The 17227-nt window shown below is 40.1% G+C and overlaps 1 protein-coding gene across 1 annotated transcript in view; it reads left to right on the top strand.

Moving 5' to 3' along the window:
• The window catches only part of sardh (sarcosine dehydrogenase), a 38308-nt gene that overhangs the window by 18739 nt on the left and 2342 nt on the right, over positions 1–17227 (top strand). The window contains exons 11-21 of the mRNA XM_086053680.1: positions 779–869; positions 1382–1523; positions 4073–4156; positions 4730–4843; positions 4981–5119; positions 7312–7425; positions 7825–7972; positions 11696–11789; positions 14704–14866; positions 16692–16860; positions 17062–17197. Of these exons, the coding sequence (XP_085909806.1) occupies positions 779–869; positions 1382–1523; positions 4073–4156; positions 4730–4843; positions 4981–5119; positions 7312–7425; positions 7825–7972; positions 11696–11789; positions 14704–14866; positions 16692–16860; positions 17062–17197 (1394 nt within the window). The remainder of the gene's footprint in view (positions 1–778; positions 870–1381; positions 1524–4072; positions 4157–4729; positions 4844–4980; positions 5120–7311; positions 7426–7824; positions 7973–11695; positions 11790–14703; positions 14867–16691; positions 16861–17061; positions 17198–17227) is intronic.

Consider the following 17227-nt stretch of genomic DNA (forward strand, 5'->3'; position numbering starts at 1 on the left):
TGTGAAATGATCCTAGATGGAGAGAGAGCGGTGATGGAGGGATGAAAGAAGGATGCAAGGCCACTCTGGTTGTGCTGCTGCATATTGATGCTGCGTCGCAGCACATACACACACATGCGTGCATTTACATTGATGCACATTGCTAATAACCCAAGCGTGGGGGTCGCTTCAAGGGAGTAGCTCATTAATGCTGCTGTTTTGGAACTAAGATGGCTGAAAGTCTAAATTAGACGTTTGTGGGTCAGTGCGGACTAACTTTTAAAATGCTGCATTTGAGGTAGTCTAGATAAAATAATGGAGTGGCTATTTGTTTATGTTCATTGAAGACCCTAAATTGTTCATACTGTGAACAAGTGTGAATGTGAGCAAGAATGGTTGTTTGTCTAAAGTATTTGCCCAGGGTGTAGTCGGCCCCTCGCATAAAGTCGGCTACGATATGCTTTAGTGATAGGAAACAGAAACTTCTTTTTACACTTGTGACAGTTATGAATGTGACAAAAATTGTCAGGTTACAACTATGATGCGACTTAATCAAGCTTGAATAAGCTTAGTATTGCTAAAAATTTTTTTCGTTTGTTTGTTTTACACTTGTAAGATTAAGATTCAGTTAAAATACTACTTTAAAAAATATCTGCACTGATAAAAATGTTTTATTTTGGTGATACTTTGACTGTGGAATGTATTCAAGCCATAATTTGATTTTTGAAGTTCCACTATAATTCTGCCATAAATTTCTAAGTCATATATTTATGTGTTGTCACCTGCATATTTCTGCCAGGTATGATGTTGGGAGGTGGCTGTGGTCGCGAACTAGCTCATTGGATTATCCACGGCCGCCCTGAGAAGGACATGTATGGATACGACATCAGGTACATGCGAAAGAAAACAACAACAATAGAACAAAACAGGAAAACCCGAGACCTCTACCTAGCCGTAACAGCAGCCCCCTTTGAATTGAATAGACAATGCTTTATAGTTAATATATATATATATACATATGTATATATTATATATATATATATATTTTATTTATATATATTTTTTTTATTTATTTATATATATATATATATATATATATACATATATATTTTATTTATATATATATATATATATATATATACATATATATTTTATATATATATATATATATATATATATATATATATATATATATATATAAAAATGAGCTTCTACTATCATATCAATACCTGGCAATAGAGAGGCTTATAAAGTTCTTAGAAGTTACATCTATTGCCTGTAAAAGTTTGTAAGTAACACAAAGCTGACAAGATAATGGGGTAAAGATACTTTTCCGATCTGCGTGATTGTGGCTTTTAATGAGCTGCAACGGTCGTTTGAATCGCTCTCCTTCCCACCTCAGGCGTTTCCACAACTCGCTGACAGACAACCAACGCTGGATCAGAGAGCGGAGCCACGAGTCTTACGCAAAGAATTACTCAGTGGTGTTCCCCTTTGATGAGCCGTTGGCGAGCAGAAACATGAGGAAGGATCCGTTCCACCAGGTGAATGACAAAAACGATCCTGATTTGACCTTTTTAACCGGTATGACGTTTACTACTGAATATTCTATAATGCCGACCGACTGAACGAAATGTAAAACCTACAGTATAAAACAACAACCCGCTGTCTTTCAAAGCAATAAATCGGTCAGCAATAAGAAAGCAGACCACACTCTTTTTCTGTCTGTGTTTTTGATTGATGTGTTCACGTGTCCGACTTTGACTCCTTTTTGTTACTTGCCCAGCGACTCATTTAACTCCTTTGTCATTGTCATTTCTTCCTCCATCCCTCCCTCCTCCTTTCACCCTCTGCTGCCGTTTCCTGCGGTCAAAAAAACGATTGAGGCTGAGGCAGAAGGCAGTTAGCTGTGTCACTCTTCTCTGGCGGCTACATTTATTAATGGGATCCCTGCCATCGTGACTATAAATGATACACTTATCTCCAGCCGCCCTGTCTCGCATGTCTTTCAACTTCTCCTTACGCTCGACACAAATTCCTAATGGACCCTTGCCACTGTATTTAAACATTAATGGCCACTTAGTCCTGCTTTCCTGTTGCTGGCTTCATTTAACTGCCACACTGTCTGGCAGGGTCTGTCCTTGTACATGCTGCTCGACGCTTTTCCGCACAATAGATTACGTTAACAATAACGTTTGTTAGTGTTGACTGTTTTTGGGGAGCTCATTACTTCAGCACAGAAGTAGGTAATGTTTTTACCTTCTGGCTGACTACTTGCCAATTTCTGTGTGATATGAAAAATGCAAAGTCTTTTAAACCCATTTTTTTCTTTTTAAAATGATTTATTTAATATGCTCCCATTTTTTTTGTCTGAATTATAAGTGTCATGGAGACCTTTATTATATTTGACTAAAGTATTCTTCTCGGAAATGTTCCAAAGCTTATCATGAGTTCAATTTCCTGGGACTTGTGTTAGTTGAATATTGAGATGCACATTTGACTTTTTTGAATCACTATCATTACAAAAATAATAATAACACTGGTCAACTGCAAATATTAATCGGAGTGTGTCATTAATTTTCTCCCGTTTCAAATAGTTATAGGGAGTTATGGAGTTGGAGGGAGAGGGAGGGATAATGTAAATGTGTATACAGAGGTGGGCACTTCATCTGACCGACGCCTGATTTGCTGACGATAGACGGGGAAACTTAAAAAAAAAAAATTTAAAAGAAAAATGGACTCAGCATATACGGAAATGGATTTTTGTCCGTCTTTGTAATCATAACTAACCTGGTCAAGTCCGAGTGGACGTCACAATCCGTAATTGATGGATGCCCGTTTTGCTGAAGAGAGACGGAAACTCGACCCGGACCGCATTGACTGTATATGTATAGCAGGTAGCGGTATGCACCAAAGAGACAATCACTACTTCCTCAGTTTGACTAATACTATACAATAGAGGGTGACTGAAAAATACGGGTCCCGAAAGATGATTTGGATTTTGACATTTGAAATGGATTTCTGAACAAGAAAAGGCCAATGAGTATGATGTTTTAATGCAATGTTCTAAACACTATAAACCAGTTATAACTCAAGTTGCATTTGATTCCGTAAAAAAATTAAGAAATTACGTCTATTGAAATTTGGGACCTCGTTGGGGCCTGGCACATGAAAACTCCAGCCAGAGTGGTCATGTGGTAACATTGTATTTCTCCATCCTAATTATGGCACCAGTTTCACCTCCTAATAGGCATCTTTTTGCAGCTTGAGAGTAACTTTCCGGTGAGACTGGGCTGTTTTGTCCCTCATTTCCAAACCTTTAAAGACCAATGCTAATCACTTGCTAAGGGCTATCACCTAGCAACTGGCCTTCCTTCAGCTGGAGAGCAGCGTTGACACTGTTTAGTTGCAGTGCTTGGAAAAATAAAAGTCCATTATTCTCTAAATGATTCGCGTGATACTGGTCTCCCCAGGACTGAGTGGTACTACTTGTACCACTTGTCCCTTTGAAACTAATTAGATGGGCTAATTGTAGGAGGCACCATGATCCTTCTTTTCCAACAGTAACTGTGGCAGCTCTGACACGGCTGCTCAAACGTTTGCTGGGTTGCACAGATGGTAAATATAGCATGGTGTGGGAAGGTTTGGCAGGAGACGGCTAGCAGAACATATACCTACAGTAGCAAATGTGGGCGACTGTCAATTCTAACAAGGAGGAGGAGGAAGGTGAGAGGTGATGCGTCTTATTCTGATGTGTTCTGTCATATCAAGAATTAAGAGATATATGTGAAAATAGCAGGAAAGTCACAGGTATCAAAGTTTTCCCCCCAAGGTGTGGGGTGATGAGGGGTGTGGCCAGTGAGTAGCCAGGGGTGATGCATGACTATGTAGCTCCGCCCGTGATTCAGATGCAGGCAGCACAGTCACAATCCTAAAACATGCACGTTAGGTTATTTAAAGTCTGTAAATTGTCCAGAGACAATTTGTAAGTGTGAATGGATGGATGGATGAATGAATGGATTAAGATGCACTAGTCAGGACATAAACAGCATAATAAACTGTTGACTGTTGGGTGCCTTCCTTTTGTTTTTAGGTGCTGACAGAGCAGGGCTGCGTGTTCCAGGAGAGACACGGCTGGGAGAGACCGGGCTGGTTCACCAAGGATGGACAAGCTCCTGTGAGACACATTCGCATATACACTCATAAACCACATCATTAGGTGCACTTTACACTGTCAAATCCAAACTAAACTCAGTATTTGGTATAGTTTGTAGTACACTGAGTCATTTGATACATTTATTTAAAGAGGAAGTCAACCCATACGTATTTTTTTTCCAGAATATGTTCAATGCGTTCCGATTAGTATTTCGCTTGTGGCAAGAGAGAAATCCACCAGTTTTTAACTAGCTCAGGGAGCAGCCATTTTGTAACTTCTGTCGACAGAAGATGACATCAAAGTTGCTCAGGGCTCAGATAACGACCAATCATGGCTCAGATTCAGAAAACAAGTGAGCTGTGATTGTTCGTTATCTGAGCCCTGAGCAACTTCGATGTCATCTTCAGTCCACAAAATGGCCGCCCCCCTGAAATGCTTAAAAGTGAGTGCATTGCTGCTTAACTTATATTCCAGAATGCCGTATTTCAACTAGTGGGCCTGCATAGAACATATTCTGGAAAAAAATATGTTTGGGTTGACTTCTACTTTAATAGAGCCCTCTCCTGATTTGTGTTTATCTGTGTCGTTGGGAAGGTTAAAGACTACGATTACTATGGCGCCTATGACATCAAGACGAATCAGCAGTACAAATACAACGAGCTGCTGGGCAAAGAGTACACCTTTGACTTCCCACCGCATCATGACGTGGTAAGTGTGAGCTTCGTCATCATGACAGACATTTCACAGCTGTCATGCATTGCAGCCTTCAACGAGCATTTTGGCTGCTGAGTGCTCACGAGATTGGATTTAATGTCAGCGCAGTCTTTTTTTCCTTTTTAATTCAGATAAAGAGCGAGTGCCTGTCATGCAGGCACGGCGTTGCCGTGTTTGACATGTCCTACTTTGGAAAGTTCTATCTCACCGGTCCAGATGCCAAGAAAGCAGCCGATTGGCTGTTCACTGCCGATGTCAACAAGAAGCCAGGTCAGTGTGCCTGCCGCCAAAGCCAAAATCCTCACACACGTGGAGACAGATGGTCGAGAGGATTGACAGTTTGCTCTCGGGGAGCGGGGATGAGACGAGACATCAACACACGAGCATTATGTTTTCTCAGTCACCTCTAATTATATTTTTGGAGTTAGTACTGTTGTGAAATAAAGCTTTCTTAGTGAATCACTTGGCTGGGCAGGATCAAGTTCCTCTGTGGTGACAGCAAGATAGAAGACCGGGCTGACAGCCAACACTTTGATCCAAGCTTTGTGTAGGATTTCTCATTTTGGCAAGTGTTTGTTGTACCTACTCCACAGCCAAAAGAGAATGGGTTGTAAAGTTGCACATAAATTGCAATGAATTAAATTAGAATTACCTCTTGTTGCTGCAATAAAAACGCATTCTGTCATCACACTACATCACACACTGGGATAGTTTACAGTTTAAGTTTGGCTCAATGTCCCTGACTTTATCTGGACTGGTGATTCAAAATACTGGTATGGTGGGAAACATCCAGTTAAGTCCAGAAGCGCTGTATGTGGAGAGTGATTTTTTGGGGGGGATTTTTAAATGAAGATTTAAAAAAAAAAAAATTTAAGTGTAGTATTAGTGCTTTAATGGAAGAGGTACAGTTTAGCTTGACAGAAATTGATTTTTTTTTGTTCATTTAGGAAATACATTTTATGCAACTTTTACTTGCTGATTGTTTGTACCTCTTGCTACGTTCTCCTTTGTCTTCGGGTTCTGCTCGTTCCATACATCGGAAACAAATTTGGGTAGTTCAGGAATTGCATCATCATCAATCATGCTGTATTTTGTTGAGATATATTAACCTGAATGTGAGTGAAGAATTGTGTAGCATTTTCCCTTTCACAACTTCTCTTTTTGCATCTTTTAGTAGTCATATTATCAATAAATACTACTGAGCCTCTTAGGCGCCATACATAAATTAAACATGACACGGTTTCAAGAATGTTTTTCACATGGTGTGGTTCGCTTTGGGGTCATTCGCCGTACGTACCTCGCCATCCATCCATTCTAATACAAGTTGACCTTGGCTTCATTTGTCCAAAAAGGATTCCAGAATATAGCGGGATTTTGTAGATAATTTCTTCTTTTTTTTTTGTATCCTTCGATATTACAAGTGGTCACTTCCAAATGCTCTACTTCAAGAATTCAGAACCGTAGGATTGGTTCGGATGTTATTTTAAAGATGTGGAAATAGTCGCAGATATAGATTTACTCACATGGTAAAAATCCCAATCTTCAAATCATGATGAATTTTTTAAGACGGCCGAAGTGGAATATTTTAGGTGATGACACTGTTTTTTTTGTCAGCTTGCCCAACATTCTTACTAGCCCCGATCTTTTATGCTAAACTGTATCCACCCAATAGATGGCTCATTACCTAACCTTCCGTTACTCCCTTATTCCCGCTTTCTCGTTTGAGATCATCAGATGCTAAGAAATGTTGATGCCCATCAGTCAAAGTTGCACTTTGTTACCACACACACACACAGGATGCTTTCATGCTGATATTTCACGTCAATCATCCGTTGAAGTGCGTGATGGCTTGAAGGACAGCCACGGTTTTAGCGTGTCCTCTGGCCAGCTCGGTGACGGACACGTTATCGTTTTAGGTCTCCTGAAATTATACACAGATGTCATTCGACACAATGTCGCCGGCGGTCTTGCGGTGACTGTTTCTGCCAGTGATGCGCTCGGTTGACATTTCCGTTTTAATGGGGGTTCACGTTCAGCCGTGTCAGCCTCTCAACAAAAAGGGTTTACATGTCATTGCTACATCTTCTGACAGTCTGACAAAACACCGCTGCCAGGAATCGCGCACGGGCTTCAAAAGTGTGTCAACCACAAAGAAACAAATGAGGGGGATCTGATGTGTTCTCCTTTGAGATTTGGGATAGGCCTTTGAAGAAATCACTGCCTGTCTGTCTATCGATACATTGACGGCAAAAAAAAGGGGCTTGATGCTCTGAGCTAAACCTTCTCACAATGTACAGACAAGCTAACTGTGAAAAACAGAATAAACAGCCTTTTTAAAAAAAAAAAAAAAAAAAAAAGTAAATATGTGCAGATGAACTTGTGGGGCTTGTAAAATTCATCATGTCTTTAGTTTGAGGAGGCCTCCAAAATGCTCCACAGTATTTTCTGTGTGTGTGTTCCAGGTTCCACTGTGTACACCTGCATGCTGAATTCAAGAGGAGGGACGGAAGCTGATCTGACAGTGAGCAGACTGGAGTCCGGAACTGCCAACCTCCCGCTGGCACCCGAGTCCAATGGTGAGTAACCACGTCAGTGTTTATACTCTTGGCACCATTCCACCCCAATCGCCATTATTTAAAAAAAGAAATAAGTAAATAGAAATATATAATCTCTCTACTTGGTTCTCTGTGAACAAACTTCTGCTTATGTTGTCTCACACTTTTTACGTGTTTGTTGATACAAGTGTTCTGTTATTGTTTCTGTCATCTTTTCTGTAAAGTTTTCTTCCTGTCATCAGTGCCATAATGTCTCATTCCACTTGTCGGGCAAATCACCACCCACCTTTTTGAAACCTTTCGTCAGGAGTTTGTGACAGTTAAATTACGGGTTTTATATTGTTACACCTGCCTGTGATTCATTCTAGGCAGAAATGAAGAGTTTTGAATGTGATTGATTTTGGCACTTTTTCACTTGAGGTGATGCGTACTACCTGGCCATCGGAGGTGGTGTTGCCGAGCACAACTGGAACCACATTCGAACGGTGCTCCAGGACCAGGGCTTCCGCTGTCAACTAACGGACCACTCCGAGGACATGGGCATGATCAGCATCCAGGGACCGAAGAGGTAAGATGGGAAGAACCAAAACGTTTTGGTAAGAAGAGCAATGGGCAGTAGAATAGGTTGTGTACTTCAGCAGTCAATTGTTTTTTATGAATTAAATTTGTTTTGGAGGATTTTAAAGACATTTGAAGCGCTCATTCCTTGGTTTTGGTTTTTTAGAAAATGTCACAAAGATGGAGGCCACTTGTCACGTTGCTACTTGTTGGTGGTCACGCTCCTGTCCGGATTATCCCAAACCATCTCGATGGGGTTTAAATCTGGAGACTATCATTTTGTTTAATTTTGAAATGTACTTGTACACCCCCCGCCCCCCTTACCCTTGTACAATTTTAAGCTATTCATTGAAATTGAGCTGCTTGACTTTCAATTTAAAAAATGGAAAAAGTGGGATCTAAGCTTTTAACCAGTGTGCATATAAAAGAGTTCTCTCAAAAATACTTCTTACTTCATTCAGTTCTTATCATTTAAAAGACCCCTTCATCATATCTGCTCTCCACGTGTGTTGTGTGGATGTCTTCCCCTTGAGGAGTATTTTCTTATCTTCTCTTGATCTTGGTGTCCTACCTACTCTGCCCCATCCATCCACACTTTTCTTTTATCGCCAACCAACTCTTATAATGACCTACCAGCCCCCCACCCCCGCCTTTCTCTTTTCCCTCTTGCTGAGAATGCTTGCGTCAAAGCAGTGTCGAGTTCGTCACTGGCTCCAGGAGCATATCACGCTAAGTGCGTGTGCTGGTTTCACTATAGATTCACACAGCTAATTGAATGTTGACTATGGGGATTATAGAGTGGCTCTTGACTTGTGTGACCATGTGAACTAATTAAGGCATGTTTTAGCTCCAGAGAATGAAACTGTAGTGTATTTATGGTAATAAACGTGCATGTTTTTCATCGGAATATTGGAGAGGCCGTGTTTAATAAGGTTCAATGGGTTCTCATGAGAATTCGGTAGGACACTAAATTAAGTGCTGTGTAATGTAGAAAGTGCACTATTATTAATCATCATGAACCTTACTGTGCAAGTTTTTGTTGTAATCCCCAAAAGTCTTGCGGGATGTGGCACAAAAAACGCAACTTGTTTACATACATACGATAGAATGCAACCTCCAAAGTAGTTTTTCCATTGAAATAAACAATACAATAAATACTGCAGATACCGTTAAAATCCTGTGAATAACACATACTCGTTTTTTTCTTTGTACTTGTGTTATAATACGGTCCGCCAATTAGCTAAATAAATATACTTTATTATCAGAGTGAATAATATGAATGAAGAAAAATTCCAAACATCCTTATTACAGTAAGTCTAAATGCTTTTAAATCCAGGTTAAAAACTATGCTCTTTTCCCATACCCACGATTAAGGTCTTTCAAAGTATTTTTGAATCATGCTTTCTAAAATCTTGTTCTTACACTTTACGCTCTTTAAGTAATTTTAGTACTGCAAGTTATTTTTTATTTCTTTACTCTGCTTTTTAATCTCTAACTAACTGTTTAAATGTTGTGCTTATTGCATATTGAGTTATGTTGTGTATGAAATGCACTATAAATCAGTGATTTAAAAAAAAATATATATATATATATATACTACCCCTAGTACTGCCTAGGTACTGGTAAATGTCTAAACAATGTGAACAAAGTTTGTTTCTTACTAATCCCTCCATATAACAGCCACCTGTATTTGGGATCTTTTTGTTTTCTTTCCCAAAGAACAGAACAAAACCCGTGTTATTCGCAGGATTTTACAGAATTCACAAAATGTTCCAGGGTCATAGTAACTGGAAATGTGTGATTTATTATTATGGTTCGATGTTCAGCATTAGCCTTTAAGTTATATTTTAGTTGAATTCCAAATGATAAAAAAGCAGTTAAGGTGTTCGAAAGTTGAGGTTCCACTGTATTACAGCTATGCGGTTTGCATTAATAAAATTGGGTAATACAATACTTTTATAATACTGATAGACCCCAGAAAATTGATAATGCCTTTATTGTTTTAAATTAGCTCCACAGTTCAGCATTTGCCCCTATTGTAGGCTGAACCACAGCATGTTCATGTGCGAAAATCCTCCTGTCCTCGGCAGAAAAAGCTACAGATAAGTGGCACGTCCAAGAATGAGATTGGTGGTTGCGAAACCTCACGAACGAGCGCACACAACCTTTTCACATATTATTTATAGCTAATTGTTCTTCCTTGTGTGTTCTCAAGTTCAATGAACAAAGCGTAGCTTCAGGGAGGAGAGAAGTTAGACGACGGTGTTGCATGCACGACTGCACCCTAGCTAGCAATAGCATGCGCGCGTCTACAACTGCATCGATTGCTTTTGAGAAAATATAACATGTTGCCCGAACTTCACTCATGGCTTCCTGACATTTGTTTTTGCTCCTGTAAAAATATCCCTCAGAAGCGTTGCGTTCTATCACTGCCCCCTTACAATGTACAAGAAGCAAAGTAAGCTAAACTTAGTCCTTTTAGCTGCTGACTCATTTTTATGTAATATCGATTTTGTGCGTGTGTGTGCTTGTGGGAGAGGTTATCACAAGAGCACCTTTTTAGATTGCTTGTGAGCGCGATGAGCTCCCCCCCCCCCTTTTTTTTAAATAGCTCAAGTCTTATCACATACATCTTTGTGGCAGGATGTGAGCAGGATTTTCAAAGTGTGGCACAGCAAGCTTCCCCATAAAGAGCTGCTTTTACGTTTTATTGTCTGAACATTGTCTGTAAATCCCTTTAATTTCAGCCCCCTTTAACAAACTGCTGTGCTGGAACCAAATGTGCTGGCGACAGACTGTCTCTGCTCTCGCCATAGCAACCAGAGAAATCAACCAGATAGCTGTTAGATTAATTACTTGGTTTTCAATATATTTCTTATTATTTTTCAAGCTGCTTTGTTTCACAGCTGGGCTGCTGTAAATATTTTAAGAAAATATATATTGTGGTGACGTATTACAGCACAGCGCACTAGCGGTTAACATGGCTGCTTCGACAGTTCTGAGGTTCTGTGTCCGAGTCTCAGCTTCAGCCTTCCTGTTTTTGTGTGCGTCTTAGGTTCAGTTAAGACTCTAAATTGTCAATAGGTATGAATTACTTAGCTGCATCCAGCAGAGGTGCTGCTGATTTACTATATGAACATGATATCAGCTACACTGTCAATAATTATGGAGGACAGTGTCTGGGCAATATTATTCTCTTCACTAGGACACTGGCATGACATTGAGGTCAAAGCATTCAGAGATTCTGACATGCCATAATAAAAAGCAACTTTTAGTTAAATTATCGATTAGTGTCCATTCTTCTTCTATTAAATTAGCAATCTTGTCAAATTTGTTTAATTAATTTTAGCTTTTTCCTGAAATTGGTTGATTAAAATGTCTTTCATCCTCCTTTTTTTTTTTTAACAATGTCATCTCATTAAAAAATTGCTTAAATAATGAAATAAAAGCACATGAGTAAAAACAATTGTTCATATCGTCGCTGTCCTGTGAGAAAAACACAATTTTTTTCATGTTTCTTATTTTTACGTGAATGGTGTTTCCGCGTTACAGACATCGCATTAACATGAAAATGTAAAAAATGTCCAAAATTGGACACGTGTTTTTCACATGACAGCGACGATATGCGTTTTTAACATTTTATTAAATGGTGAATTAGTTGTCAGTCATACAATTCTTAAAATGAGATTTTATTTGTCTTATTGATGATTCCTCGCGTGGTCGCCTTGTCCAGTCGGGAGGTGCTCCAAGAGGTGTTGGACACAGACCTCAGCAATGAAGCGTTCCCTTTCTCCACCCACAAAGTTGTCAACGCGGCTGGCCATCAGGTGAGAGCACACACGTACTTTGCGCAAGAGCACACAATCACACTCCCTGGCTCGCCTTTTAATTGGAAGTGATGCATTTAATGGCTTCCAAGTAACACTGTTGGCCTGAGTGAAATACAAAAATAAGTTAATTAGCGGAGGAACAGCATGCAGTCGAGCCAAACCGCTTCATGATTTCAAACCTTCGGCAGAGATTGTTGAAGTTGTTGAACTTGCCCTGTTACACGCATACACACACAAACACACTAGCGCCACTGCTTTTATTCTTTGTAACCAACAGTTAACTTTATGTAATCAACTGGTGCTTCACTTCTACTAGGGGTTGAGCAATTTATTTAATCGTGATTTCAATTTTGGTTCTTCACGGTCATTAAAAAGGTTATAATCAAGAAAAACGATTAACTTGCCGAACGGCACAGTGTGTTTCTCAAGTTCCTTATTGTGAATGCACTCTCAAGCACTGTGTTGGTTGTGCAGCAAGTGTGTGATACATATGATTCTGCACCCCCTCCCTATTTGATGACACCCCATGATGGAATTTCCTGTAAAACTAAACACACTGCAATAATAATTACACACATTGTATATTTTTGCATATTTAAATCGAAGACATACTTAGTTTTAGAATCATCATTAGTGCTAATGCTAGCAGACAACGTAACATCCTGTTGACAGGCTAATGGAATTAGCATTGAGTTCCAGAAGCGATATTTCTTCAAATAATGAATATTCACACACAAATGATATCGCATTACTTACAGACAGGTAAAATAGCAATAGTGATTGGCATATATCGTTCCTAATCTGTGAAAAATTAGTTAATGTAAAGCTCAAATGCTAATTTCTCCTTCTTATCTTAATGTACATTTTTAAAAAAATATATTTTGTTGTTTTACTCCGTTAGTAATTGATTTTGTGGCTATTTTAACTATATTTAAAGTTGAATTTTGATAGTTGAATGAATACTCATTCATGAAATCAGTGAATAATCGTTTTATTAATCAAATGAATCAAAATAATTGTGATTATTTTTATTTTTTCCCATAAGCCCAGTCCTGACTTCTACATGTTCTTTGAAATGAGTGTTCAAATATGCGTGTGCGCGAATCACCGGAACTTTGGTCTTTGAGACTGACCAACACTGTCATTGGCCTGCTACCAAAGCCAGCGAGTTGTTCCGGCTCATGCAGCGACGAACACATGCCCGAGCCCGCTGTCTTAGTTGCTCTTGCGTGAATTATTCAAGGCACAAGTGACTGTAGATGCCGTCTCTCTCGCTGTGTGTGTGCGCGCGCGCGTACACAAGTGTGTTGTTTGTGCAGCGTTGGTGCTGCTTACTGGTCTTGTCTGGGTGACATTTTAATGGGTGCAGTGCTGCGAGAACACAACACTCTCTGCCCTCGCGTTCCATCCCCGCTCAGCTCTTTCTCGCTGCACCCCTCCCCCCCCGACGAACTCACTAGAGGAACCAAGTGTGCCGGCTTGCCTGTTGGGTCATTTGAATTCTTCTTGATACGTGTTTGTGTTCACTCATGCGCAGCGTGAGTCCGTGTTTGATGCGGCAAGTGTGTGTATTGTGTCTTCACATCTCTGGAGGCTTTTGAGTCTGTAGTTTTGCGAACGTGCAAGGCGACGTGTACATATGGGGCCCAGGGTGAACCTCGGCTGGCCAGATGGCCCAACTGTCACAGCGCCCACTGGGGAAACTGTTGGAGACATTCCTCTCTCGTTACTTCACGCTCCTTTCCCTCATTTGCTCACCAGCTGACTTTCACTCTCCAGCCGTCTTCGGAGCTTTAGCGTTGCCTCCTTGTCAAAGCATTATTCAAATACAGTGGAAATCTCTTAGGGATTAACCCAATCTATTTTGGGATGTAGATTTGCTCATATTTAATTTCCCTTAAGGTATAATGTAAAGTGAATGAATCTGCTCCATCGGCAAAGTGCTTTTTATTTGGTCACATGTACAATGTAGAATGAAATGAAACAGTACATGTGATTATTGAGTAATATTCTTAAAACATATATTAACCAGTGTTGATAAACTATATAGCCACCCATGTCTTGGGTATATAGCAACAGTGATGAACATGTACAGTTGAAAGTGGGCAGTAGGCGGGGGACACCCTGAATTGGTTGCCAGCCAATCGCAGGGCACACAGAGACAAACAAACATCCGCACTCAAAATCACACCTAGGGGCATTTTAGAGTGTCCAATCGACCTATATTATATCGCTATTTCTAAATTGTGCCAAATTGTGGTGGCGTTGTTGTTTTTTTTTTTCATGATTCCATATCATCATTCTTCATAAGAGCATGTGTCCTGGGTTGGAAACTGCCGCATAGAAGTGTCTGTTTTCTAATGACTAGCTTCTGAGATTTTATCTAGCATCCTCATCCCATTTTGGGATTTCTGAAATCTCTGGAACCGAGATTGCATGATTAGAATGATGATAGGAGGGGGAACAGCCAATTTTCAAATGCTCCATTTTTGATTAAAATCCAAATTTTCTCCATTCTGTAGTCTTTCCTGTCTCCATTTTTTTAAATGCTTAACACTCCACTATGTCCTTTTCCTCCCCTCTCTTCCATCGTTTTGACTTGCAGAGGTGTTTTTTAAAATGTCCTTTAGGGGCTTTTTGGAGAAGTAATTTGTAAAACAAAGATAATAATTGCATCGTATCCCATATTTTTGTTGCTGTGTTTTCATTTCATTTTCCTCTTCCTGGCTTCTTTCCTCTTTGTACAGTCACTATTCAAATGCAAGTTAATGTGGAGCCTCGAGATTAAATACGTGCATTTGTGTGGTTGTGTATGGCTGAGGGTGAGGGCGTCTGCGTGCATGTGTGTGTGTTTGTGTGTGCACGCATGGCGCATCCTTTCTAAGCCTCCTCGTCTGCCTCTCTCTTCCAGGTGCGAGCGATGCGCCTTTCCTTTGTCGGGGAGCTGGGATGGGAGCTGCATGTTCCCAAAGATTCGTGCCTTCCCGTCTACCACGCCGTCATGGCCGCCGGCGCCAAGCACGGCATCATCAATTCAGGCTACAGGGCCATCGACTCGCTCAGTATAGAGAAAGGTAGCTTGAAATCTGAAGTCTGCGGGGAACAATCAACATATTCAGCCTTATTGAGTTATCAATGTTGTTTGGAATTATTTCTGACTCGGACGGAAGTCTTTATTTATGAAAATGCTTTTATTAAATATTATTAAGCAATATTTGACATGATGAAACTAAAGTCATGGAGACATAGAGACCGACCTCGTCCACGAATAGCACAAATCTGACGTCCCCTAAAAGTGTTTTATAATTGTGTCGATGCCACGTGATGATGGCACATCACTTAAGAGAGGTTCATAAAGCATCAACTCAATGCATCTGGCATGCACACAATCATGAAAGCGCGTTACATATCGTAGCTGTCATGTGAAAAACACGTATCTCCAATTTTGGAAACATTTTTAATTTTCACTTTGAAATGGAAGTCAACCCAAACATATTTTTTTTCAAGAATTTGTTCCCAGCAGGCCCACTAGTTGAAACACGGCATTCTGATAAATATTGCGTTTGTGGAATAAGTGTAATGGACTCGTTTTTAGCCATCTTTGGGGGCAGCCATTTTGTTTTCTGTCGACTGAAAATGACATCACAACTGCTCACAACGACCAATCACGGCTCAGATTCGGAAAACAGGTCAGCCGTGATTGGTCGTTGTGAGCAGTTGTGATGTCATTTTCAGTCGACAGAAGACAAAATGGCCGCTCCCGGAAATGGCTAAAAACTAGTGGATTAACACTTATTCCGCAAACGCAATATTTATCAGAATGCATTGTTTCAACTTGCATAGAACATATTCTTGAAAAAAATATGTTTGCGTTGACTTCCACTTTAATGCTATATCTGTAACGCATAAACATGATACATGTAAAAATAAGAAGATGAAAAAAAATGGAGAAGTGTTTTTAACATGACAGCGGCGATATGCAGTGGTTGAATTATTTAACACGAACAAACCACCTTCACGCGGTGGTCGTCAATTGTATTAGCGAGCATATTTGCTTAAATACTGCACTAGCTCGTACATGATCTCACAAAACAAAACGTCATGTCATCAAACTCACATTTTGGCATTTCCACAATACACTTGATAAAACATGTTAAGGATCTCCAGCAAATTGTAACAGCAAAGTAGACTGCATTGGCTATCATTCATTGCTGCAATGGGAGTGAAGCAGAAACATACACTTTGACTTTTGACGGTGCATTCAAGGACCGCCAACAAACGGATCCTCAGAAATGCAGGCAAAAAGGCAAGGCAAGGTAGTTATATTTATATTGCACATTTTATACACAGGGCAACTCAATGAGCTTCACACAAGCAAAGACACAACACCTACCATCATTTACAAACACAACAACTAACACCATTCAAAAGCAAAGCAGGGGAAACAAAAGTAGCTTTTAAAAATTGCGAGAATGTACATTGACAACATTTAAACACATTAGCAGAAAACTTTAAAAAGAGTTAAAAACAAAAAAATTAAAGTGGGTTTCTGAAATATGTAAAATTGACTTAATCAAAAGTATGAGGAAAAAAAGCAAAGTTTTTAACCTGGATTTAGAAGCATTTACACTCGGGGCTGACTTGACTTCTGTTGGCAGCTTATTCCATCTGTGCGCAGTATAACTCAACTCTGGGCTCCGCTAATTGACTAATTGAAAAAACAGCGAATGAATTAAACCTAACAACAACGACAACAAGATTCGGCCAAATGGCACCAAAGTAATGCGCAAAATAGCAAATATCGATTGTGGGCAAAACACGGTGGTTCAGTTATATTAATGGAATTATGGTTCGTGTTGGCTGTCAATACTTTTAACAACGCACCCTCCACTTTGTCAGGCTACCGCCATTGGCATGCCGACCTTCGCCCGGATGACACGCCCCTGGAGTCGGGGCTGGCCTTCACCTGCAAGTTGAAAAGCTCCATCCCCTTCCAGGGTCGACATCGGCTGGAGAGGCAGAAGGAGGAAGGCCTCAGGAGACGCATCGTCTCCTTCACCATCGACGAGTCAGTCAAGCTCTCGTAGAAAATGAAGGAAAATCACCTTGATCGTTTTTCAGACTGTTTATATGCACCCTGTGTAAATAGAAAATGTTTTTTTAAAACATTTGTATTGACAACCAAGCAAGAGTAACGCGGCTAGTCACTAACAGACTTTCATTCAATGATTCTTGTGGCTTTTTTTTTTGTTTTTTTTTTTTGATACAGGAAAGTACCAATGTTTGGCCTGGAGGCAATCTTCCGCAATGGCGTCCCTGTTGGTCACCTGCGGCGCGCTGACTACGGATTCTACATCGACAAGACAATCGGTTATGGATACATCCGCAATCCCGATGGAGGAGTGGTAATTGAGTTCTTTTACAACGGCGCATTG

This window comes from Filicampus tigris, chromosome 15, assembly GCF_054856515.1.
Source record: "Filicampus tigris isolate MCC_2025a chromosome 15, RoL_Ftig_1.0, whole genome shotgun sequence".
Taxonomy (NCBI): Eukaryota; Metazoa; Chordata; class Actinopteri; order Syngnathiformes; family Syngnathidae; genus Filicampus; species Filicampus tigris.